This window comes from Oryzias latipes, chromosome 18, assembly GCF_053564925.1.
Source record: "Oryzias latipes strain Hd-rR chromosome 18, Olatipes_Hd-rR_3.1".
NCBI classification, from domain to species: domain Eukaryota; kingdom Metazoa; phylum Chordata; class Actinopteri; order Beloniformes; family Adrianichthyidae; genus Oryzias; species Oryzias latipes.
The window spans coordinates 32,973,247-32,999,074 of NC_136254.1; the positions used below are offsets into that span (position 1 = coordinate 32,973,247).

Sequence of the window (25,828 nt, forward strand, 5' to 3'; positions counted from 1 at the left end):
CGACGAACGCAGCACTTGCGGTAAAGGGAGAGAATGAACAACTTGCACACCTGGACTTAAATAGGACGCTGAACAGGTGAGTTGATTAACTGAACCGCCCTAGGGGAGTAACCGAGTAAAACACTGCTAGAGTAGTCTGCCTGAAAGGCGACTAAGGTCGCTCATTAACTAGATATATTTTAGGTGCGTTCAAGGCTAAATTTTTTTGGTTGCACATATCAACCTAACCATATTTCTGTCTGCAGCCTGGCTCTTGTTTTTAGAATGACTTCCTTAAACCTGCTCTACTTCCGAGGACAGCTGTAGCCTTCCTGGTTACTTCTTTATGGTTACATTTTGCCAATGAAAAGTCAAGGTACTTGTATGATTTTCAACCCCTAAATCCTAAGGGCCCCTAAAGGGCTGTGCCCCTTGTTCCCAGCCTGACTTTTACAAATGAGATAATTCATTTATTTATTTTTATTATTTATTTTTCATTACATTTAGATACATGTATAAGTTATATCCGACCCTTTGAGGACAGCCACGATGCTGATGTGGCCCTCAGTGAAAATGAGTTTGACACCCCTGGACTAGTAAGTGTAGGTGGTGTTAGGACACTGTATGACACCATCAACGGTACGTCATGAGGGCGTGCAACTTCCATTATCCTCAGAAATACATCACAATCCACTGACCACACGCATAGCAAATTTCATGATGTCCCTTGAGGTGCTCAAATAACCTACAAGGGAACTGCAAGACACATCTGCACTCCCCTTAAGATGCCACTCCTTTCTTGGACCCTTCACGGACTGGACAACCCAAAAACCTGCAACACCCATAGGGGTACATGCAATTAAGGCCTCACCTTAGCATAACATTTGATGGGAATCGGTTGATGCAACTATTGAAGATTTATGCGCTTGGCTGAGTTGGCCTTCAAATTCACCTTTCACAGTTTTGGCTAGTTATCAAAGAAGAATCTTGGTGTTAAGTTCAAGAACAATAACTCCTGGATCAATGAGTGATGAAGTGAGTCATAAATTCTGGTTACCAGTCTAGGCAATACAGAGGTTGGTTTGTCTGCTTTCTCTTTCAACTCCTGGAACATTCTAAGCACTTCTTTTCTATGAACGTCACATGTTTTGATTAATATGCCCCATAACTCACCTCAGCTGTCAAGAGCTCCACATACCAGAGGCAGGCTATTGGCAGAATTTGGAAAGGACTCGAACCTTTTTGAGATTTGTTGGAATTTTTTTAGAATTTTCCACTTTGTCAGCAGTTAACCGTTGGTTCTGTCTATTTGCAGTCCAGATAGTTGGAGCCTGGTGGTTTTTTAGTTCATGGTTTGTGAGGCTCTAGCTGGGATGTTTCCCATTGCAATTGTTTCTGGATCCGTCCGTGAGATGCTACCGTCCATCAGCTGCTGAAACAGTGTGGGATGTCTTCTACCAGCCTTGCTAGCCCAGTTTGGTGTCATTGTTCTGTGAGTGAACTTTGGTTGGATCAGTTCAGGACACCTCCATGTGCTCATTGTACATTTTCAAGTTGTGTGACTCCACACTCAACAGCTGAGGGTTTTTTTCGGCTTCCAGTTACTTTATGTTGCAGTTTAATTTTTTTTTTGGTTTTTCCAGCTCCAAATGGTCTGGCTCCATCATACCTATACGAGCTTCTGCAGCCAAACGATCCAGGCAGAAGTTTAGGGTTTTCTAATCATCTTTTCAGGATCAACATTTTCTCAAACTGGACTCAAATCCTGAGGTGATGGAGCATTTCCAGTAGCTCCACCTATAGCTTATGAAGCAAACTCCACATTTTCAAGTTTTAAAGCTTCACTTTACTGGCTTTCAGACTCGGTCAAACATTTATCTTCTGTAAGTATACTTTTATTTTTGTGTTTTTATAGCATTGTTGCTTTTATTATTCTAATCGGATTGTTTTTCTGTCTTTGTTTCATGATGTTTTCCTATTTCTACGGCGGTGATTGTCTTTCTTACTGTACAGAACTTAAAAATGTGGTAAATAAATAAATTAAAGTGATATCATGACGCAAAAGTCTGCAAAATCATCCGTAGCTGCCGTCTGGAGGCCTGTAGAGTTTGGGGAAGGTGAGGAGCTGAACGGCGCTGAATGCAAACCTCCGGTTGCCCACATTCTTCTGCACGTTATCCATCCTGCAGCCGTTCCTGCACACAGGCAGCATCGCACAAATACACAGTTTTTGAGACACAAACTTTAACGAACTCTAAAGAAAATGGCTTAAAATAATAAAGAGACTGCTTCTTTGTATGTATCCAATGATGAACATTTTTAATGTTTGTAAAAAGTTGTCTAAACTTTAAGTCATGACCAGATTTGCCGAAAAAGCGTTGGAGGTTTAGAGAACAACAGAAGAACAAATATGGAAAATAAGCAAAGAGAAGAAACAAATGGGAAGAAATGTTGCAAAAAAAAGCAAAATCAGAGTTTTACTCACATTTATCACATCAAATGTAGAATTCTGTTTTTTTTTTTAAATATTCTAGATTAAATAAGTTATGGTTTCACTGGGGCAGCATGTGAACAAAATAAGATGAGTTGTCTCTGGTTACAATGTTCACCATCATCATCTAAAATGTTGACAATTGACTGTATATGAGAACTGGACCGAATGGCCCCTCCCACTCAGAATAAAATAAATATCCGATCCCGGACCAGGATGCAACATCCGATTCTGATTTGATTGGATGGAGAAATTCCTAACCGCTAGCTGTAACTTTGCATGAGCTGGAATTTCTTTTCCTTTTCTCCCTCCATGTTGGTCCTTTGGTGGTCACAGTAAAGGACCTATAGAGAGTTTTTACACCCGTGTATCCCTGGAAGGTCCCACATGGTCATTTTCATCTTTTTGTGTAGAAGTAAACCCGAAGCTCACTGAAGTTTTCTAATAAGGACATTCGTCTAGTTGTTCCTCAAGCAGCTGGCAGTTGTCCTTCAACCAGAGGGTTGCTGGTTGAACTCTTGAGCTCTTGTCAGTCGCACAAACATCAGTGTCATCGGTAAGGTCCAGTGTCTCCAGTCTACTGGTATTTAGCCAGCAGAATCACCAAGCTGAAGATGAGCCAAAGAACCAGCAAGTGGGAGGTCACCAGGAGGAAGGCCACCGGGTAAAGGTGCCGTCTGGGCGCCTTGGGGGCCAAACACAGAGGCGGCCAGGAGCCCTGGAGACCAGAGGGCTGCTCGCCCGGATCTAAGCCAGAAAGAGTGAACCCTGAGTGGGCGTAGCAGCCCAGCATCTGCCCCCAGGACAGACGAGATCTGGAGGAGCGTATGCATGCAAGTGAGAAACGAGGAGACAGAGAAAGGAAACAAATGAAGAAAGAAAGCCAAACATCAAACTGAAGGAACGGGAGGACGAAGCAAAGGATGCAGACAACGAAGAGGAGGAGGAGGATGGAGGCACACGAGCAGAAACAGAGACCCACCTCCTCATGCAGTCCAGGGAGGTGCTGAAGTGCTGCTGGCTGAGGGAGTGGTGCTCTCTCAGGATCTGACACTGCTCCAGAGTCACCGACATCGCCGTGCGGTCCTTCGCGCTCTTACAGCTCGTCAGACGCACACCGTTCACCGAGCGACACACCTGCATAAAAAACACATACTGACTAACCCCAAACTCCACAAACCATCAGGATATGTCAGAGGGTTTAGTTAAAATCCTCATTTCATGTGAATTCTTTACGACGGCTTGAGCTCCAACAGATTCTGACGTGGTTTTGTGCAGATTTGCACCACTTCACGTCAGTCAAATCCACTTTCTGTGCTTCAGAATCTGTTGGAGTCGTGTTCATTGTAATTACGGTAGTTGAAAGAATGTCACTGCTGGAGCTAAAGCTCTGGTGTTAAAAGGTTACACCAGGGTCGAACTGAGATCAGGAAAGGATTGGGATGACTGTAATAAAAATCTTCAAGAATAAGCCAAGAGGGCGTCCTAAACATACAAATACGGTTTTCCTGCAGAAACTCTTCTTAAATCTGCAGAATAAACTCGTTTCTTTCAGTGCTTTTATTTTAAAACAATTTCCCATGGTAGTACTTTATGTAAAACACTTAATCCAGGTTTTACAAAAAAAAAGGTTCATGAAAGTAAATACATTTTTGTGTGTGTTCATTACAAAGGATGAGTATTTTAAAGATTAAATGTTTCTCTCACAGGAAGTACATTGAGAACCTTTTTAACACTAAAAATGACTTCACCAAAGATGAACCTGCTAGACAAGCCTTCCATGAGGATCAGCCATCATGGCTTCAACATGAGCTGCAGCCATTGCAGACTAAGGTAAAGCCTCAGTCACATCCTCCTGAATGAGGGGTTGAACCGCTTAGGGTCTGTGGGTTTTTGGATTGGCTCTGCGGAGGGTCATAGAGAGGAGCGGCGGCCTCTCAAGGGGCGTACAGATGTGTCATGCTGTTCCCTTAAGGCTCATAGAACCACGTAAATGGAACGTACCATTGTTGTGTGTTTGATAAGTACATGGTGAAGTATTCCTAAGGATAATGGAAGTTACACACATTATGATGGATGGATATGGTGTCCTCACGCTACTACACTCAAGTCGTTAGTCCTTCTAGTTGCACGGGTCTTGGTGTAAAATGACGAGGCGGGGCAACTCTGGTGAACTTTGCTCCAGACATTTTCTTTTCACAGCTCTATTCCGATACATGAAGGATTTAGTGTCATAAAATTCCAGCCAGGCACAAACCGCGAACAGTAATTTATCCTCCATGATCAATTTTCAAACACTTGGTATTTCCGTGAATTGAAAGAGACGCCATCCATACGTCAAAGTTCAACTAGTTTAACTTTCAATGTGCGTTCAACGGCCGCATGTTTTCTACTTAGAGCCCAGAAAACTTGGAAACTTGCGTAGCGACGCATGTCCATGAGAGTTTTGAACGTGGAAGTGTGAAACACACATATACACATGTTTACATTGACTTTTCATTGGAAGTGGTCGCTTGAACGTCCATTTCCGAGCTCGGTGTGAACGTAGCACAAGAGGAAGGCTGCATGCGAGGAGCGCGCTCCATAAGGGCAGTCGTGTGCAGGCGAACTGGCAGCCGTCTTCACAGACATTTGTAACACCTCCCTGAAGTCCTGCCGCATCCCGGCCTGCTTCAAGCTGGCCACCATAGTCCCTGTCCCCAAGAAGCCCCGCATAACAACTACAGGCCTGTGGCACTTACGTCTGTAGTCATGAAGTCATTCGAGCGCCTGGTCTTCCCCCCCACCACAAGTCCTTCACTTCCCCCCTACTGGACCCTCTGCAGGTTGATAGCGTCGCCTACAGACCTGTTGGCTCTGTAGGCGACGCTATCAACCTGGCCCTACACTTCACCCTCCAGCATCTGGACTCCCTGGGAACCTTTGCTAGGATCCTGTTCGTGAACTTCAGCTCAGCGTTCAACACCATCCTCCCCTCTCTGCTCCAGGAAAAGCTCCTCCAGCTCAAAGTGCCTGACTCCACCTGCTGGTGGATCAATGAAATCCCAACGGACCGGAGGCAGTGTGTGCGGCTGGGGAAGAATGTCTCCACCACCCAATCTATCAGCACAGGATCTCCACAGGACTGTGTACTTTCTCCTCTGCTCTTCTCCCTGTTCACCAACTGCTGCACCTCCAGCCATGACTCTGTTAAACTGATCAAGTTTGCAGATGACACCACCCTCATTGGGCTCATCTCTAACGATGATGAGTCTGCCTACAGGAGGGAGGTGGACCAGCTGGTGTCGTGGTGCAGCATCAACAACCTGGAGCCTTCTGCAGCCTCCCTGCAGACTCTTCTCACCCTGGACATTTACTTGAACGCCTCCCTTCAGGCAGGAGGCTAAGGTCCATCAGGACCAGAACCTCGAGACATAAGAACAGTTTCTTTCCTTCTGCAGTCAGACTCAAGAACACTTTTTAACTCCTCCCCCCTCAAACCTTTTCACCTATTTGTCCAGTCACCAGTCTACTACCTGCACCTTGATCATCCTCAGTTTGCACTGTTTGCACAATTCATTTCTATTTATTGTTCTGACCATTCTCATTTTATTTTATTTTATTTAGTTTACTGTTGTTCATTTTTCCTATTCTTAATTGTTTTATGACGCACATTAGCACTGGAGCAAATTCCTATTCTGTGAAACTGCTCCTCCTGTTCAGTGAAAATGGCAATAAACAATAAACTTGAATCCTTGATTAAGGCCTGCAGCATCACTGACCGACGCTGCGATCCACAGAACCTCCACGTTCTTCCGTTTCTTGGCCTCCAGGCTCCGATCCAGAGACGACAAAGACTCTGACAGCGACTGGATACCAGCTGAGGAGAGAAGCTGCTGCAGTCAAGCGGTAGAACCGGAGGTTTTCTCTCTTTTCTGAATCTCAGAAACACTGGCCTTACCCGTATGAGGCAGAGCGTCCCTCAATGCGTCGCAGTAAGCTCTGAGACGCTCGCAGCTCTGCAGATTCACACTCTCCTGCAGTGAACTGTCTCCAAACCTGTCAGAAAACAGCCACAGTCATTTCTGCAGGACTAGAAAATGAAAATAAGAGTTCAGACTGAAGAGGTTGTTTCATTAACCGCAGACACAAAACAGAATCAAAGAGATTTTTGCCTAAAAGCTCCTTTAGAAGTGTTGCTGTTTGACTTAAACACAACATAAATTTACATGTAATGCCTCAGACTATAAAAAATAATTTACTGATTACGATGCGCACTGAAGACGGAAGACTTTTAAAGGTCTAAATCTTTTCTGTCTTTAACATGAGCCTCAACCCCAACTAGTGAGAATAATCGGATTTCTTAAGAAGTCAGCTTGAAATAAATGGATGAATTCAGATTATTTAAATATTTTTTAATCATCTATTCATTTTCAATAGATTTTGTATTTTAAAAACTGTAGCTAAATTTCATTTTATTTTAAAAATACTCAAGTCCTCATTTTCATAACTCCCTCTAACCACAAGGGGGTGCTAAAAACTTCATTTTCACAGTTAGTCCACTTTGCTTGTCCTCTCCGGAGGCTCACCTGAACCCAGGTGCAGATCAAACAAGAAAGCTGTTTCTCAAGAGGTCAAAGGTCAATTCGTTCTAAACTAACTGGTGCAGTTCTCTTAAGTGCGAACATATTTAGCCAACCACAGAGTGGAGGGGGTGCCAATCCGTCTATGCACTGATGGTCATGATCTGGGGTGGACTCCAGGATGGACCAGGTTCACCCCCCCCCCCCCCCCCACACACACACATACACACACCTCTCCCGTGTATAGAAAGCATCAAATATTTAGAATAGCTTGAAACAAGTGAGTCAGAGGCAAACTGCTGAAGACCCCACCCCGCCCCCATCAATTTCCTGTTTACGTCTTCGCACTCGAGAACACAGAGAAGAAGAAACTTCCTGTTTTTTGTCAGAATAGTTGATGCAAAGTGAAGTTCTTTAACTGCCCTCACTATCACTTCTAAACAGGGATTCTTCTGAGCTGATGTGAAAACTGCATTCTATAAGCTTTTATTTTGAAAAAGGGGTTGTTTCTGAGGTTACCAAAATAAAAAGATGCATAACACGTTTAGATATTTTGCTCAAATGTTTCATAATGAAATAAAAAGGTGTATTTTTTCCAGTATGAATACATGTGTGCTGTGAAATATCTGACTTTATTCTGTAGATCTGGAGACAGCAAAGAGGAGGGGGGAGGGGCTTAAATATTTGTTCTTTTTCAGGTTTTTGTTACATTACTAAACATTTGCTTTACAAAATCAAAGTCAACTTTATTGTCAATTCTTCACATGTGCATCACATACAATGAATCGAAATTCCGTTTCTTACTCTCTCGTCTGTTCAGGAGAAGAAAAATAAAAACAAAGTATACGTTTAAAATAAGATGAATAAGTAAAAAGAAAGAAAAAGATACAATTTACAATATACAACATAGGCAATTTGCTATAAAAGTGCGAGTGCACTTATGGCAGTGTCTCAAGGCAGCGGGGGGGGGGGGGGGGTTCGTTTGAGCACTGTTCATGGGGGGATATGGGTGGTGGGTAGGTGGAGAGGGGAGAGGGTGTTTAGCATCCTGATGGCCTGGTGAGTGAAACTGTTTCTGAGTCTAGTCCTGTACCTCCTCCCCGAGGGCAGAAGGCTGAACGGGTTGTGTGCAGGGTGGTGTGTGTCCTTGATTATTGTTAGTGCTTTGCGGGTGAGGCGGGTGATGTATAATTCCTGCAGGGAGGGGAGTGGTGTTCCAATGATTCTCCTGGCTGTGTTGACTATGCGCTGCAGGGCTTTCCTGTTGCTGTGTGTACAGCTGCCCCCCCACACAGTGATGCAGCTGGAGAGGATGCTCTCGATGGTTCCTCTGTAGAATGTGGTCATGATGGCTGGTGAAGCACCTGATCTTTTTAGTTTCCGCAGGAAGTAGAGACGTTGTTGACCTTTCTTTGCCAATGATGTGGTGTGGGCCAGTGGCGGTTCTACACGAACTTACTCCCTGGGCGAGTAACCCCACAGCCCCCCCCCCGCACACATACAAAATTTGACAACATCCTGTTGTGTTCCCTATCTTCTATTTAGCCATTTTACACAAAAAATGCATGAATTTTCTAGACTCGTATTACAGGGGGGTCAAACTCAGTCACACAGTTAAAAACACGCTTAAGGTTTGGGCCGGTTCATTTACTGAACACACTAAAGCTAAACTTTTAAACCTTTTAAACTGAACTTTTTGAACATAAATATGAATAAAAACAGGAACACAAGTTAAACCTTAGATAACTTGTAATATTTTTCTCTCCATATAAATATATTCTGTCAAAATTATACAAATATGAACATGCTGCAGGACAAAAAAACAAAGAAAGCCTGGAAATATTAATAAGAAATAACAAATCAAATATTTCCGTTTTTTTTGCTCTTTTATCATTTTTTAGAGCATTTTTTTAGAGCTGGACTCCTGCTTCATTTTTAGCAATAATTTCTTAATGTGTGACGTCCTGTGTGTATCTTTGTGAAACATATCAGAGGGATTAGATCTAAAAAATAAAACTTATTGTGATTAATATGTTTAGGTCTTATAAAACATTAAAGACTAAATCATAGAACTCATCAGTGGGATTACTCCAAAAATATTTGGCATTTCCCTAAATTTGTGCAACACCAACAGTAGAAACCCTCCAAAAAAACTCAATCCATAAAAAATGGTCTGCGCTCACCACCCCTGTTACGGTTTCTGTTTCTCTGCCCTTGTAGTTTGTTTCCTTTTTGTTCTGGCATGTTTTGAGTTTAACTTCCTGTCTTATTTTGTAGGTTTTCCTGTTTCGTTTTTGTTGTGAGTTTTACTTTGGTTCCCCATCCTTCCTGATTGTGTTCACCTGTGTCTCGGTTGTCTGTATGTATATAAGACTTGTCATTCCCTTCCTCCTGGGCTGGTCCATAGTATGTTAGTCAGTATGTTAGTCTGCTCTCCCCGTTTCGAGTGTTTAGTGTTTCGAGTTTCTAGCCTGCCGTCTGCAGTGGTTTTGGTTTTGTGTCCTTAGTTTTGTTTATTAAAGCCCCCGTTCCCCTGCAACCTCCTGCCTCCTCTCGCTCTCTGCGCCTGGGTGTTTCCTCCCTTCTCCCCCCGTAACAACCCCTCCCCCTCCCCTTCCCTCTTACACACGCGGCTCCGTCTCTATGACGGGAGGCGCAGCTGCGGCTCAGAGTTGATGGTCAGATAGAAAAAGACTCCCAATCACCTGTTAGTGTGATTCAGCCAGCTACCGGCGAGTTGCGCCCCCCTCTCGAGTTTTTTGACTTATGTTCCAAAGACTACCGCAAAGAGGTGTGGCCGCAAGCATCTTGCAGCAGAGGGCGGTGGTCACGTGCGCGTCGGGTCTGCTGTGTCGGAGCAAGTAATTGTGGGATATAATCCCCATTGCCTGCTTTTGTCGAAATTTGGTTGAGCACGGGTGTTTGTTCTGCCTAATTCTTTTTCATGTGCCTGTTTTACGTTGTTTCACTCTGAGTTATTTCATCTTTTTTTTTTTTGCACCATAAGTGTGAAGAGGAAACAGGATTAAGACATTCTTAAGAGTCTGATGTGTCAAATTTAAAGTGTTAAGTGTCGGCAGCTGAAGCAATTTCAAATTAAAAGCGCAAAGTTGCCTCTTTGAATATAGTAGTACATTGTAACGCCTATGAAGTGCCGCCCTGGGCGACCGCCCACATCGCCCATATCAAAAACCGCCACTGGTGTGGGCGGTCCAGGAGAGGTCCTCACTGATGTGTACCCCCAGGAATTTTGTGCTGCTCACTCTCTCCACAGCAGTACCATCAATTATCAGTGGCAGGTGTTGAGTGTTGCCCCTCTGGAAGTTGACAACAATCTCCTTTGTCTTGCCGACATTTAGTAGTAGGTTATTGTCTCTGCACCATTTTGTCAGCAGATCCACCTCTTCCCTGTAGTTGGTCTCATCGCCCTTGGTGATGAGACCCACCAGGGTTGTGTCGTCTGCAAATTTCACAAGGTGGTTTGTGCTGTGGGTTGTTGTGCAGTCATGTGTCAGCAGGGTGAAGAGCAGCGGACTAAGCACACAGCCTTGGGGTGCCCCGGTGTTGTGAATGATTGTGTTTGAGGTGTTGTTGCCGGCTCGTGCTGTTTGTGGTCTTTGGCTGAGGAAGTCAGCCAGTTGCAGATGGGGGTGTTAACACCCGGCTTGTCCATTTTACAAATGAGTTGCTGTGGTATTATTGTGTTAAATGCGGAGCTGAAGTCTATGAACAGCATTCTCACATATGCGTCCTTTTTGTCTATGGCTACGTTCACACTGCAGGGCTTAATGCTCAATTCGGATTTTTTGAAAAAATCCGAATTGTTTGCTAGACCGTTCACATTTCCAAGTAAATCCGAACTTTTGTGATCTCCAGTGTGACTGTGACACGACCCAAACGAGACCCGCATGCGCAGAAGCCAGAAGAATACTCAACGGTGAACGACGTCACTTGTTGTTTGCGGAGCAGACCTTAACAATGGATGTCAACAACAGTGTTGTGAAAAGCGGAGCTCTTTTTGTAATATTAAATTTATTTTCACAAAGGAGCAGCACAATTACAATCTTCTCATTTTAAGAAGGCAATGGAGTCGGGATCGTCTGTACCCACTGTAGTGGAAGAGGAATGTGTATGTGTTGGGGCCGCGCCCCCGCGTGTGTGTATGTGTGCAAGCGCGTGCCACGATAGAGAATAGGGGGGGGGGGGCAGTGTGGGCGCGCATTCATGTTGTGTGTTACGGAGGACGGTAATAAAAGAAGGTTTCCCCCAAAATAAATGCTATGGACTCTTTATTAACCCGTTCTGGAGAATCTAAGGATCAGAACAGGGAGGAGGAGGAGGATCGCCTCGGGTCCCCCGCGCTTCTGACCACGGTCGAAAGGGGAGAAAGAAAGTCATCGCGGGAAAGGTTCAACACCACGCTCTGCCATTTAGCTGGAATTTTTTTCAAAAACCGCCCAGTTGCGATCAGAGCCCTGGAGTTTGGCCTGAAAAGAGCGATCAGCCCAAATATTAATCCAATCAGTGACCTCCCTTCCCTTCCACTGACGGGTCTCAGCAGCGTCGTCCACCATGGTTGATGTTTACGTTCTCGTTTCCGCCTACTTCAACGCAAAATGATGACGTTTGTTGCGTGTCGATGACGTACAGTTCGGAATCAAGTCGCCTGGCCGGTCAGACGGCAGTCGCAATTGAAAAGAACGGCTACAATTCGGAATCAGGACGGCAAATCCACAGGGCCTGGGTCACAATTGAAAAGATCGGATCTGTGTCATTCAGACTGTCATGAAAAGATCGGAATTGGGCCGCTTAGGGGCAAAAAATTCGGAATTGGGTCGTTTCAGCCTGCAGTGTGAACGTAGCCTAAGTGGGTGAGAGCTGGATGGAGAGCAGAACAAATGGCGTCCTCTGTCGATCGTTTGGGTCGGTATGCAAACTGAAGGGGGTCCAGGGTGGGGGGAAGGGTGGATTTGATGTGTGACATGACTAGCCGTTCAAAGCACTTCATGATGATGGACGTTAGTGCTATGGGGCGGTAGTCATTGAAGCAGGATGGTGATGGTTTCTTTGGCACAGGGATGATAGTTGTAGCTTTGAAGCATGATGGGACGATGGCTTGCTCCAAGGAGATGTTAAAGATGTCTGTGAAGACATCCTTTAGCTCTTCTGCGCAGTCCTTCAGCACACGGCCTGGGATATTGTCTGGACCCGCTGCTTTCCGTGGGTTGATGGTGGAGAGTGTCCTCTTCACGCTGGCAGTTGTCAGGTGCAGAGTTTGATCCTGGGGGGAAGGGGGCGTTTTCTGTGGGTGTGTGCTGTTTAGTCCTTCAAAGCGTGAAAAGAAGCTGTTCAGGTTGTTGAGAAGGGGGGTGTTCTCACAGCTCTGCGGTGCAGGCTTGTAGTCTGTGATGGCCTGGATGCCCTGCCACAGGCTCCGTGCATCTCTGCTGTCGTTGAAGTGGGAAGAGACTTTGTGCATATAGTCCTTTTTTGCTTTCCTGATGCCCCGGGACAGGTTGGCTCTTGCTGTTCTTAGGCCAGCTTCATCCCCTGCTCTGAAGGCCTTGTCTCTGGCTCTCAGTAGCCCTTTGACTTCCCCTGTCAGCCAGGGCTTCTGGTTGGCTCGAATGATGATGCTTTTTGTGTGTGTCACATCATCGATGCACTTTGTGATGTAGGAGGTTACTGTGTCTGTGTACTCCTCGATGTCTGTCAAGTTGTTGTAGGTGGCAGTTTGTTTAAACATTTCCCAGTCTGTTGTTTCAAAGCAGTCCTGAAGGGCAGAGGATGCACTCTCTGGCCACACTCTTATTTTCTTCAAGACAGGTTTTGCAAGTTTCACCCTTTGTCTGTATGCAGGCGTTAGCATGACACTGAGGTGGTCTGATGTTCCGATGTGGGGGAGGGGGGTTGCTCTGTAAGCTTTTTTGTGAGGAGTGTAAACAAGGTCCAGTATGTTGTTTCCTCTTGTTGGAAAGTGCACATGCTGATGAAATTTTGGTAGGACTGTTTTGAGATCAGCGTGGTTGAAGTTTCCGGCGAGAATGATGAAGCCATCTGGATGTGCTGTTTGTTGTTCACCAATGGCCTGGAATAGTTCATTTATTTTGTTGGTTGTCGGGGGGATGTATACTGCCAGTAATAAAATCGCAGTGAACTCCCTCGGCAGGTAGAAAGGACGACACTTCAGGATCATGAACTCCGCCCGCGGTGAACAGTGTTTGCTCACCAGCTGAGCGTCCCGGCACCATGCGTCAAGAATGTAAACACAGACCCCGCCGCCGCGTGTTTTTCCTCCGTCTACGATGTCTCTGTCCGCCCGATAGCACGTTAGTTGTTCCAGTTGCATGGCAGAGTCGGGAATGTTGTTTAGCCATGTTTCCGTGAAGATGAACACACAGCAGTTACTCGTTGTCCGGTTTGCTGATCGGAGTAGACGAACATCATCCATCTTGCTGTCCAGGGACCTCACGTTAGCCAGAAGTATAGATGGTATGGCTGGACGAGTTGGGTTAGCTGCCAGTCGGGCTTTGATACCTCCACGATGTCCCCTCTTCCTTGTCCTTGCGCACCGTTTTCGGTGCGACCTTCCTGGGGTGGGCGCGGCTGGTGAGTTCCGTGTAGAGGTTTCTGGCTGGCGTAGTAATCCCAGCTCTTCCAGCATCTCTGGTTTAGTGTCCAAAACATCACATATTTTGCTGTTTCTAATTTCCAGCAGTCTCTGTCGACTGTACTTGTGTTTCGTTGTAGCATCAAAAAGCATCGATAGAACAAAAAAGGAATAAGAAATATAAAAAATAAGATAAGCAAAACGAAAATAAACACAGACACGCGCACTGAGAGAGCAAGGGGCCGCTGCGACTGCTCGCGCCGCACCCAGGACCTTTTTGTGACTTATTTAGAAAAATGACAGCATTAATTATGTCATCCCTCAAAACAGAAACTGGAACTCAGGGTTCGGCTGGGAATCAGGTTTGGGTTTTCTTCGTGTCAAATATCGGTGTTCGTTTACCTCTCAGCCACACTCTGTTGCTGGTTGATTCCAATGTTGAACAGAATGGATTCAACTCGTATCAAACATCCAGCTTTTAGTTCCTCCAGCAACGAACTGAAGGTTTCCGGCGGCAACGGGACTTCGACCACAAAACATCCCCTGGTTGGACGAGATCACATTCTATGCTGAAGGGTAAATCCACGAGCCTGAACAGCAACTTTCTTTGTACTCACCATGTTCCTCTGAGAATCGGCAGCAGATCCTTCAGCTGGTCCGTTTTAGCCTCCGTGACTTTGAAAACCACGCTCCTCAGGTCGGCCACGCCCACTTCCATGTCCTCTAGCATCCCTACCTCCTCACCTGACACACAAACGCACCACAGACGACTTCAACTCTTTGAAATTTGACTTTAGAAAAACTCAAAGTGTAGCATTTCAGTGCAAAGCTGCTTTTGTCCACTTCAGGATCCACTGCAAATGCTTTAAACGCATAAATGGTTGACAAGATTTGGAAAAGTTAAGGGTCCTCTCGTTAAGTTTTTTGGGATATTTTAAAAGAAAATTGCTATTTTCTCTCTGTGTAAAATAAAAAAATCTGTTTCTAAAGAAGGGACAACTGTTCCGTTTGGCATTTAAGTTTGTTTGGCACCACGGCGCCGTCACCACATACCAACCTAACGGACTTGATGCTGTTGCATCTGCGATGAAAACAAATCCAGAGGAAAGGTCGCTGTGGCTTTATCCCCTCAAACTCACTGTCTTTTTTCTTCTGTCCACTACTCATACTTGAGACTTCAACTGGGTCAGAACCTTGTCCAGGACCCTGATTGGAGTTGCATCTGTCCGTCTCTCGCTTCTGTCTCTGCCACCCGTAGATGACAGCAGTAAATCTGTTGTCTCATTGTGTATTATCATCCATCGGCTGCAGCGTCACTCACACGGAGTTTTACATTACTTTGTTACTCACTTTACTACACAACAGACACTCGACAACAGCATTCTATTTAGTGGTTTGGGTCATTTTCCATGAAACACCTGACCATGGTACTCTAGAGAGCCACTGGTTAAAAATCAACGTAAACCATGTTGAGTACCGTAGGTGCTCAGCAGGCCTTCAAACTGAACCAGGATTCCCACAGAGAGAAGCTGCCGCTGAAACTCAGGATCCTCTAGACCGCCATACAGCTTCAACACGAAGCCACACACCACCGCCGACAGCTGCGACACAGACAGAACTCTCTGTTACTCTACAAACCTTCAAGAAAAACACATTTGATAAAAGAAATCACTGAGGAGAAGGGAGGAAGGCTTCGTTACCGCCTGACTGAAGACGGCATGCCGTCTGTGCAGCATCTTTGCAGGTCCATGAGTCATGGTGGCACCCACCGCCTCCTGCAGGACCACGAAGGTCATGGCGGTCCGAGCCTTCGCCACCGCCTCGCGCACACAATCTCTGAGGGTGATCACCAGTGGGAGCAGCTGCTCCTGCCAAGAGAACTCAGAGGAGGAGCAGGGAGACGCTGGAAAGCAAAATTCACACGGCCTCTACACCTCCATCCAGAAAACCCTGAGTCCAAAACTTGAGCGGATGTCCCACCGGTATTGTAGGATTTTGAGTCTTCTGAGTTGTCCTGCCGCTCCGCTGGCGGCTGCTCCTGTAGATGGGGCTCCCGTCCCAGCAAGCGGTCAACCATGGCAATGATGCAGTTCAGGCTTTTGGCCACGTTGGTCCACGTGAGGTCCTACGCAAACACGCACGTGAAAAACTGCAACACTCGTCCAAAACGGCTCACGAGTGCTCAGACTTACCCAGTCCTCCTCGTTGTACTCCACCTCCGGCCGACCCTCTGGATCAGGTGGGGACCCCTCACACAGCAGCCCGTTGCTGTGGGCGTGGCTGCCACTGCAGTGGGAGGCCCGCTCACAGTGGATGGCCAGCAGGGCGCTTTTGACCAACTCATCTTTCAGAGCGTGGACAAACCGATTAACCTGATTGGGAGCAGACACAGAATCGTGTGTGTGAATGACTGTCGTCTCCTGAGGTTTTGCTGATTCCTCACCTGCTGGGAAAGGCCGTCCAGGACCTGCAACAGCTCTGAGGCTCTGGGCTCCAGGGAGATGGAGAGCAGCTCCTCTGCCAGCCCGAAGATCAGAGGCTGCAGGTGGGAGACGCTGACCAGCAGGTCCCTGGCTCTGAAGCTTTCATCCCGGGAATAGGAGGTAGATCTGCAGAGGGACAGGAGGTCAGTCCCAAAGATCCTGGAAGGGATCAAACCAACAACCATCTGTGGAGGATACCTGTTCCTGTGGCGACTGTGCTTACTGACTAGCCTCTTCAGCCCTCCATGCTTGAAGCCGTAATGGTGGTCAGCTGGAGCGCCAAACGTGATGACCTCATACCAAACACCTGGAGAAGATCAGCCGTCAGCTCAACCAAAAACAGAAAAACCAGAGGAAGGCTGTGAAGGCTGAAAATAGGAGCACTTCCTGGATCTACCTGCACTTCCTGAGCTGGTGACCTCCATTCTCTGGGAATGAAGGTTGGTTGGAACAAACTGAAGGTGTCTGTCAGATTTACTGAGGCTGGACTTGAAACAAGAAGAGGCTGTTTTGAAAAGAAAATGTTCCAGATGAATCAAGAAAGGACATTAATGGTGTCATATTCCAGGAATGAAGGGACTTCACATTTTAACAGGAGAAAAACTATGGTGGAAATAATCCATCAGTGCTGGAAATTATTCCCATTTTAATACATTTTAATAAAGTACTTGAAAGACTTTCTCAACAGTGTAATTCCAATGGATTTCTTGACCTTGGAAAGTCTGAAATGTGTGGATTCATCACTTGGAGACCAAATCCACAGCCAGTGAGGTGGAGGCGATTGTTGCCCCGCAGCTTAAGTTCAAGCTTTAGTCTTTCTCCTCTTTAATCTAAAACTTTGTACACAATGAACGGACTTCACCTGAGAGTTTTCCGATCTCAGTCAGAGTTTCCTGGTAACAGCCAATCAGATGGTTGCAGAGGCTGATGACATCACAGCGTAGCCCGTCCCAGTGGGGCAAAAGCTGCCCGAGTTCCCTCAGATCCAGGACTCTGAAAGGAAAAACCCAGTCTTGATCACATGACCTCACATAGCATCTTCCGGTTCCGGGTCAACGCAGACACATTTGTGCTCAGCAGTTAGCTTCCCCTTAAAACGTAATTTTCCATGAAATTTAACGTGAATTTTAATTAAAAGCAAGTAAATATGAAAAAATCAGCAGGATTTAGCTTAAATGCGTAATTTGGTTGAAGAGTTACGCAGTTGAAAGAAAGACAACGCTGGAGCTAAAGCTCTGCTGTTCAATCTCATGAGCAGATCTATGGCAACCTTCATCTGTTTGTGCTCAGCGTCTTTATACTTAGTTTCTGTGAAATTATTGTGAAAAACGATCCAACCAAAAAAAGCCCAGCGACTACTGAATGTGAAACGTTCAGAGCTATTGGAATAAATACGGAGACTTCAAAGGTCTTTGAAAAAAATCAATATATTGGAGAAACAAGTGGACATGTTTTCTTTTCAATAAACACTTTATTTTGATACTTGATGTGTGAAACGTAATAATGATTCCTGAAAAAACTGAATGTTTTATTATGTTAATCAATAAGCACGTCATCTTTATTGTTTGACGTTATTAAAAGTTAGAGATTTGTTCAACAATCTGCACATGGACTGGTGAAGTTTAAATAACTGAATAGAAGAACCTGATTATGAAAACTGTGTAAAAAAAGAAGTTGCATTAAGAACAAAAGGGCGGTTTTGTTTCAAGCAACTCCTAAATTGCTGGAAATAAACTAATTCCAAGAATTCCAATTCTAAGTACAGCGCCCCCTGGAGGGCAGAAAGCAGCATTTGCCTTTTTAGAATGGCTTTTAATGCTCAGTAGTCGGTGGCATTTTCTTTTCTTTTATTCATTTGATTACATTCTTATTTATCTTTTATGTATTTAATGGCTGGCTGCTTTTTGTAATTTTTTTGTTTTTCTTTATTAGCCTTTATTGGCCTAATTTTGAACTTTCAAATTTTGAACTCCTCTGAATTTCTTTTATTGTGAAGTTTTCATAAATACAGCTTCATTCATTTATTCATTTCTAAGTGAATCGCTGTTCCAGTGAAGAACCACTAGCATCCACATTTAGAGCCAACGCTCCACTTTTTAAAACAAAACCAAGTCAACAAGTTGCAGCTTTTCTTGTGTTATCTGACAGATTTTATCAGTGAAAGTCACAAAAACGATGTAAAGATGTGAACTACGACATGAACCCTCAGTTTGTGGTTTATCGGACATCTAAAACTTTACAAAACCTTTTATATTTTTAAGTAACTGGTTGAGAACTCGGCCCACACAGGAGCTGTAGTCTACAATCTAGACCTAGCATTAGCAGCCGGTCCTCATCTGGGCTTTTACATTGAAGACGTTCTTCCTCTTTAACTCCAGATTACAGGTTTGTTGATAAAAAAAAATACAAATAACTGTGTTTCCTTATATTTCTGAGCCGTTTCATGAAAGAGCTTCTCTGGTAAAATCGGTGAAATTCAGCTCTGGAAGAACATAGTGAAGGTTAAGCATCTGAGTCTGACTAATGAGATGCTATAGAAGTGATGAACGAGGAAGTCTTGACCTGCTTTGATTGCTGTAGCATTGACGTCTGTCTCTGGTATCAGAGAAACGTCATCCAGAGACATTTGACATTTGGATCTGGATCTCATAAGACCTAAAACCTGCAGACTTCAAGGTGGAGTTTCTCTTTAGCATTGTTTTCCTTTTGCTGCTTGACCTCAGATCCTTCCCGCTTTTCCCAACCCCTCCACACCAACCAACCTGCTTGTGAGCTCCTGAACGAGCGCGCTCAGTAGCTGTTTGGGTACAGAGAAGGACAGCGGCGTCTCTGACATCTGCTCTTTCACCAGCAGCCATCGGCGGTCGTCCGTCTGAAACCTGTACAGCTTACAGACCTGAGCGCACAGAACTGCACACAAACGGGAGAACCCGTGAGGACAGGAAGTCCGTCCGTGAAAACTCAGCACCTCATCCGACGAGTGGGCCTCACCGGCTCTCATCATGGGACTGTTTTCTTTGTCTTGGATGGAGCCATGGAGGGCGTCGCACAGCGCAGGACACTGAACAAAGGACAACACAAACAAAACCATAGCTTCTTTGTGTCCACCAAACGTGAAACATGGGATTAAGTCTTCTCAACCTTGTGTTCAGGTGGGGCTTGGTCCTCCCCCTCCTCCTCCATCTGCAGATGGGACACCTTTACCTCCCCGACCTCATTCCCTCCGTCTGCCATTCTAATGAAAATCGAACCAAAATGATGTGTCAGATTGTTCCAGTTTCACATTAAGAGCTCAGTCTGTGAGACACTTTCAACCTCTCTCCTGCAAACATAACACAAACTGAGATCAAAGCATTCTTGAAGTGGGACAGGAAGTAAACTAAAGATGGGGAGCCAGGAAGTGACATCATCGCTTTTGTTTCCAGTATGAAAAGAAAAACACTTAAAAAAGAACATGTCATGAAAATGTTTGAAAGCTTGTTGCTTATCTCCAGTTATCAGGTCACAAATGCACTAATCAATACATCCTAGCCGGCTGACTAGCAGCACCATGCCCACCAGCACCACCAATGTGCCTCTACAGTGGTTTCCACCCCCGAACCGTACCGGTCTGCGGGATCCAGATCCAAAAACAACAAAACATGACATTTTTTACATGTTAGTTATAATCCCACTCTGAAGGAAGTTTTATTTTGAAAAACTCCTGGCTTCTCTCCACCACTCCCAACTTATTCATCTCATTTCGCTCGATCACGTGTCGAACATCTAAAGCAACTGTGCCGTAAAATGAAAGCCTCAAGCTATCAAAGTTTACAAAAAACTAAAGGATTTGGAAAGTTTCTGTTGGCAGAAAGCAGGAAACAGAAGAAGAGTCAGAAAAAGAAATCTGCATTTAACGGACAAAAACCAGAAGTCTTTACTCCACATATGGATTTATTGGCACAGACCATAATAATTATGCAGAATATTCAGCAACTGGCTGTCTAATGTCACGAGGATGCTGCTAATAAAGTTCAGACGGCGGATTCATGTTTATTATTATTATATCTAGAGAATACCAGTTTTAGTGACGATTTTACTTTTGCATTTATCCGTCGCACCTTAAAAGTCAGGAGAGGCTGAAGTTTCACTCTGACAGAAACTCTATATCGCGTTTTCATTCTACCTACAGGAGACTTCCATTTCAAACATGCTCTGAGGCTTGTTGTGTCTGAGATGCACACGTGTGTTGGTGCGTGTCAGTTCTGCTCCTCGCCGTTAACTGATGGACTTTACACTGTTTGCAGATGATCTCAGTTTCATGTGAAGCAACGACTGTTAGCTTAAGTTAGACAACGAGGGCTTTCTATTTGAAGACGATCTAGAGTTTCAGACCAGCATGATCTAAGCTCGTGTTTGTATGATGATGGCTCCTCCTCATCAACGTAACACAAAAACTCTTCAACAAATCTGGATACTTCTCATTTGAAAACTCCCAACTATTCTCAGTTTTTCAAACGTCACCGGACAAAGATCAATTAAATGTGTTACACTACCAAGTAAAAAGTCCCCCCTTTAAGGAAAAATGTCTTATTTTTGCTATGCAAGAAAAATAATCTTATCAACAACAACATAATCTCTGCTAGAACATTTTACATGTGGGTGGGCAGGAGGAGGGCAGAGGACTTTCAAAGGGCAGCAAAACACCAGAGCGGGGGGGGGGGGGGGCATTACAAATGATAGCATCAAAATTATGCATTTCTAAAAGTTTAGTTAATGTTTTTATTTCATTTAAAAATGTTGATTTTGTTATTTTTGCTTAAAGAAGCTTGTGACAAAAAGTTGGGGGGGGGGGGGGGGGGGAGTGTGGGGCAATGACCCCCCCCAACCCCCCCGAAGCTCCGGCCATGTGTCTTAGTGACCAGGAGTTTTTTCTAAAATAAGAATTCTCAATAAGACCATATTTCTTATTTAAAGAAGACAGAAAAGTATTCTAAGACTTTTTGACGTTCACCTGGGAAACACGTTCAAGTGACCACTTGACGGGTCCATGTGAACGCACATATATGTGCCTTTCCATGCTTTAAACTCTCACGTCCATTTGTTTCTACACCAGTTTTTAAGTCTGTTTTCGGGCTCTCTGTGCAAAATGCCACTGAACGCATACTGAAAGTTAAAGCACTTGAACTTTGACCAATCAGGGACTTGGATTTGGTAGTGAAGCATGGGTAGCATCCTTTTTAATTCACACAAGTACAAACCGTTTGAAAATTGTTCATGAATAAAGAAAATCAATCAAAAAGCCAGAATTCTACACTATCGTATATCAGTATAGAGAAAGAAAAAGCCCAGAGCAGGATTCACCAGATTTGCACCACTTTGACATTTCACACATTTCACACTGAGCTTCTTTTAACAGTGAGAACATGCGTTGAATCAGATAGCGACAGTGTGAACTCCATGCTGAAAAAGGAGTTCAAGAAGCCACGTTCAGCGCGTCCTTGTCTGTCCTGACGTTTCCATGATTCCTCGGCTGATCGAGCTCTGCAGAAACTGACATCGGTCAGTCTGAGAAAGGTGGGACTAAAAAGCTGCAGGACAGTTTTAGGAAACTCCGAGCGAGTGAAACATGTTTTTCCAAAGCTGATACAAGAACGGACAAAGTTAGAGACTATGGAAAGTCAGAAACTACAGCTGGAGTCTTGATTGGAACCAAAAACTGGACCATTATGTGGACTCCTTAACTCTATCATGGAACCTACCATGAAGACATCCAGCTATGGACAGAAATGTGAAGCCTGAGCAAACAGAGCTGCACAGAGCTGACTGGATCACACCTTCAGCAAACGCAACACATGTTGAAACAGGCAAACCCCACGCAGCAGCAGCTTCTGCAGCTGCAGCCGCATGCAGCATGCAGCTGACACGCAGCCCAGAGCCTCCCTGCCTCTACAGGAGAGTCCTCACTCCGTCAGTCGTGTCATGGTCAAACCTTCAGGCTGCTGTCCTCGGGAGTCTTCATCTGTCCCCGTCCTGTCTGTAGAAGTCATGACGCCTACACAGGAAGAGAAGCTCGTTGCTTTTCTCTGTGGAGGCGGAGCCACAAGTTGCATTTTCACTTCCTTCCAAGCAGCAGGTAACCTAGCAACAGCCAGTCAGTTTGGACGGAGTGGCTCAGTATTTCTGAATTCTTCCGCTACCGAATTCATTCGCTGACTTCAAAGACAAGACCAGGAGGAAAACACTACAAAGAGGACGCATTTGTCTGCTCCTAACAGATGGAAAAGAGACTTTTTGGAAGTAAACAAAAATACTCAAAAAGGGAATAAACAGAAACTGTTCTGGACTTCCTGAAGAAACAAGTTTGGAGGCGTTTACCTGAAGCTGGGGGGGCTTTGGGAATCTTTGGACTTCCAAAAACCTCTGATGGAGAAGAATGGGAATCCCAGGAAGGTTCTCTGCGAGGAGCAGGAGGAAAGAGAGAGAGTTCACCATCGTGTCGTAAAGCAAACGACCACAAACGTGACACATGGGAGATCGGCAGAACTTAATCTGGTTTGTGGGCAGAGCCAGCTTGACCTTAATACGCCGTCACACCCAGAACCCCAGCAGGAACCATAAAAATCCAGTTTGTGAATAAACTTTCACTTCCTCTGGGTCACAGAGTCCACATTAAACTGATAAGGTCTGGTTATTGGTGTTTATCCTTCCAGGAAACTGACAGAACAGAAGACAGTCCTCATCAGAAGTCCATCAAATCCAGATCCAGAATGAAATGGCTTCAGGATTCTGGAACTGGTTGATCTTGTTTATGCTGAGAAATCATTTTCCAATTTTGTCAACAAAAACCAAAAAAAAACCAAACATGTTTTCCAGAGAAAAGGTCATTTTCTTTCACTGAACTTTGCTACAGGGAGAGGAGCACCTGCTGATAAACATCAATCAATGCAGACTCTGGGAATGAAACTGCATCCATGTTTGCTTTGGAATGAGGGAGGAAAACCACAGCGGCAGGTCAACACTGGTTCTTTGAACTTCAGATCAAACCTTAATGTTATAGAAATATTAAAGCCTGAATGTCTGAATGGTCTTCAGACATGCAGAACATGCTGATGTTCACATTAACCCTTTGATGCCAGAGCTTTAGCTCAAGTCTGCAATTAACGTGATTCCAGCGGATTCTAAAGTAGAGAAAAGCAGCTTTGCGTTGATGAGCAGCACTTTACTGCAGTGAAGTGTTTGCGCAATCAACCTATATCAACGTTTGACTTTTTTTTGTAGCCCACTTTCAAGTGGTAGGGGTGTGGCCTTCCAACAAGCTCGCTCCTGACTGGGGAGAGTGGTTACCATGGAAACATTGATTCAGACTGGCTAGGACTGATCACTGCCAACATGGTGGCATCCGTATCAGGGAAAAACAGTGACTTAACTGGCTTAATTAGGTTGAAGCTGAAAGCAAAGCCATTTCGGGTGACATCACACTCCGCCCTGTTCTCATGGACAGTCGTTTATGATGTTTGACTGATAAACCTATGATCCCAAAAAACAAACAAAATGAAGACTGAAGATGTAAAACTGAGGAAAAGGAAATTAAAAACATTCTTAAGTTTTGACAGATTTTTGCAAACAGCTTTCTGTTTGGATTAACGCTAAACAGAATCAAATCAGTTTAGGCAGTGACCACTAGGAATCGGTCACATAAGACGGACAGTCTGTCTTCACTCTATGGAAAGTGGTCTGAGTTCAGACCAGACATGACCCCAAAAGCTGTTGTTTTCTCTGTGACTTTACATTCATAGAAGGGTTTAAAAGGGCGCATGGATGGGGGAGTGGCCTCTTAGATGGTAGGCGACCTACTGCTGCAAGGATACTGGACGTGTCCCATCAACTGTCAGGTCGAGGTGTGTCCCGACTTTTTAAAAGAGGTGAGATTTCAGTGATGTCATCTATCAAGATTCCTTATGGTAGCAACCACCATCAACCATCATCCAACCACCAAACTCCAGGACCAACCTCACATTCACAGATTTTTTTTCTTCCCAACGGTCTCACAGGTCCGTGCGCTCATGTCCTCCCAAAATGGTCACGGGCCAAAAATGTCTGCCGTAATGATCCTAAAAGCTCTGTGTTTCCGTAGCAATAACCAAAGGCTTAAAGTATTAAACAACGATAGAAAAGGACTCAGAGCAAACAAAGTAAATGGATGATGCACTAAAATATAAAAATATCTGTAGTGTTTTTCTGATGTTTGTCTTTGTTTTCAGAGTCAGACAGTCATTTTTCCAATCATTCAAACACCACACGAATGCAGCATTCCTCCAAATTTGTTTTTCCCTGAGAAACTTCCAGCCATTGGCTCCAAAATGAGAACACAAGTCACAGTTTTGACATTTCTGTCTCTAATAAGGTGATTTTACCAAAACAGTCCACGCATCAGATTTTAGAACCCTTTGTGGCCCATGAGTCAAAAAGGTTTGCGCCTCCTAATTTGGAGATTCTGTATTTTGAGACTCCAGTCCTCAGAAAGAGGACGTTCCGATGTTCAGTCCACAAAGTGTTGCTTCACTTGCGCCACTTCCACCATGACGCGCTAAGCTCGTCTTTCTCAATAATTTCTTTCTTGGACAAAACAAGAAGCTTTAGAGATTAGACACTAATCCTTTTAAAAATCTAGAAACAAACACAAAAAAATACAGCTACTACAGACAGATTCATCCAAAGAGCAAAGACAGAAAGTTATCTTTGTCAAATGTACCAAAATGTTCAATAATTCACTGTTTCTAGTTGTTCTTTTCTACCTAGCTGCAGCTCCTTACCTGTCCACTAGAGGAGCTGTTGTCTTCTGGTAGATGGAAACAGTTGATGCAGGACATCATGGTTTTCTGCTATTCTCCAACTTTTTAAGTGAACAAAAAATGAACAGAAAATGATGGATGGTTAAAAAAAAAGCCAACCGCAAAATGATTAATAATTGTTTTATTCTAGAGGACAGTTTCTTCTCATCAAAAATAATGTTTGAAACTTTCTTTCCAAATTTAAATCAAAATCCTGAATAAAAATAAAAGCAAGAATAAAGTTTCAAAGACATATTTCCCTAGCTGCTCCTGAATGCATCGTTCACACTGCAGATGTGGAATTCTTCAAAACTGCAGAGGGTCAAACCCTTAAAGTCACTGAAACGCCGTTTCCACGCTGGTTTATGGAGACAGCAGGAAAGTGAAAATTGGAAGAGAAGTCCATCGGTCCAGAAAAAGAAAATAATCCAGAACTCGTACTTCAGTCCTCCTCTGCAAACACAAACTGTCTGTCTGTTTCTCCTCCTCTTTTGTTGGTCTGACGGATTAAAAACGCACGCCCATGTGCATCATGGGAAATATGGAGATTAGGGAAGAGCCTGGAAATACCTTTTTAGCAGAGCCCTTTACATTCTGTGTGTGTGTGTCAGAGAGATTAAACGCCGCTTGGGCTGTACATGTCAACGCTAATCCTGTGAAGAAAAAGCCACAAATGACACTCTTGCACACACCAAACGGTGCAATCACACGCGCTCCTGGTGTCGGAGCGGCAACCCGTCTGCCCTGTAAACTGTGACCCTGATCCTGCGGTGATGCTGCAGAGGCCGGTCACCATGGAAACCCACACTGAGGCCTGAAACACCCACCGTGGAGGAAACCTGACTTTACCTAACCTGGACCTTCAGTCCTCCCCCAGGAGCAGACAGGAG

At 44.6% G+C, this 25,828-nt stretch overlaps 1 protein-coding gene across 7 annotated transcripts; it reads right to left on the reverse strand.

The window, feature by feature from the left end:
* Positions 1 to 1,802: 1,802 nt before the first annotated feature.
* On the reverse strand, positions 1,803 to 25,435 carry LOC101157603 (type II inositol 3,4-bisphosphate 4-phosphatase). Of its 7 annotated transcripts, none has more exons than XM_078935815.1 (19): positions 24,921 to 25,435; positions 22,483 to 22,562; positions 19,267 to 19,360; positions 19,117 to 19,186; positions 18,888 to 19,035; positions 16,988 to 17,118; positions 16,523 to 16,630; positions 16,324 to 16,432; positions 16,086 to 16,251; positions 15,835 to 16,014; positions 15,623 to 15,767; positions 15,343 to 15,545; positions 15,120 to 15,243; positions 14,260 to 14,386; positions 14,045 to 14,185; positions 6,411 to 6,508; positions 6,232 to 6,329; positions 3,453 to 3,607; positions 1,803 to 2,174 (listed from the first exon to the last, which is right to left on the reverse strand). In XM_078935815.1, exons 1-19 carry the CDS (start codon positions 24,978 to 24,980, stop codon positions 2,054 to 2,056), a joined length of 2,358 nt encoding a protein of 785 aa, XP_078791941.1. In that variant the 5' UTR covers positions 24,981 to 25,435; the 3' UTR covers positions 1,803 to 2,053. The 7 variants fall into 7 exon arrangements, with proteins under 7 accessions (XP_078791941.1, XP_078791940.1, XP_078791944.1 ...); XM_078935813.1 differs by lacking the exon at positions 1,803 to 2,174 and adding an exon at positions 2,277 to 3,285; XM_078935814.1 differs by lacking the exons at positions 22,483 to 22,562; positions 24,921 to 25,435 and adding an exon at positions 22,072 to 22,247.
* Between the last annotated feature and the right edge of the window lie 393 nt (positions 25,436 to 25,828).

Bases quoted from the DNA above. Each gene is read 5' to 3' on its own strand.
- LOC101157603 (XM_078935812.1), bottom strand. From the start codon at position 22,217: ATGCAACTTGTGGCTCCGCCTCCACAGAGAAAAGCAACGAGCTTCTCT. The intron at 14,387-15,119 runs GTACTCAACATG...TTTGTGTGTCAG, and splicing joins AGGCCTGCTGAGCACCTACG to GTGAGGAGGTAGGGATGCTA. The intron at 14,186-14,259 runs GTGAGTACAAAG...TCGTCCAACCAG, and splicing joins CCGATTCTCAGAGGAACATG to GGGATGTTTTGTGGTCGAAG.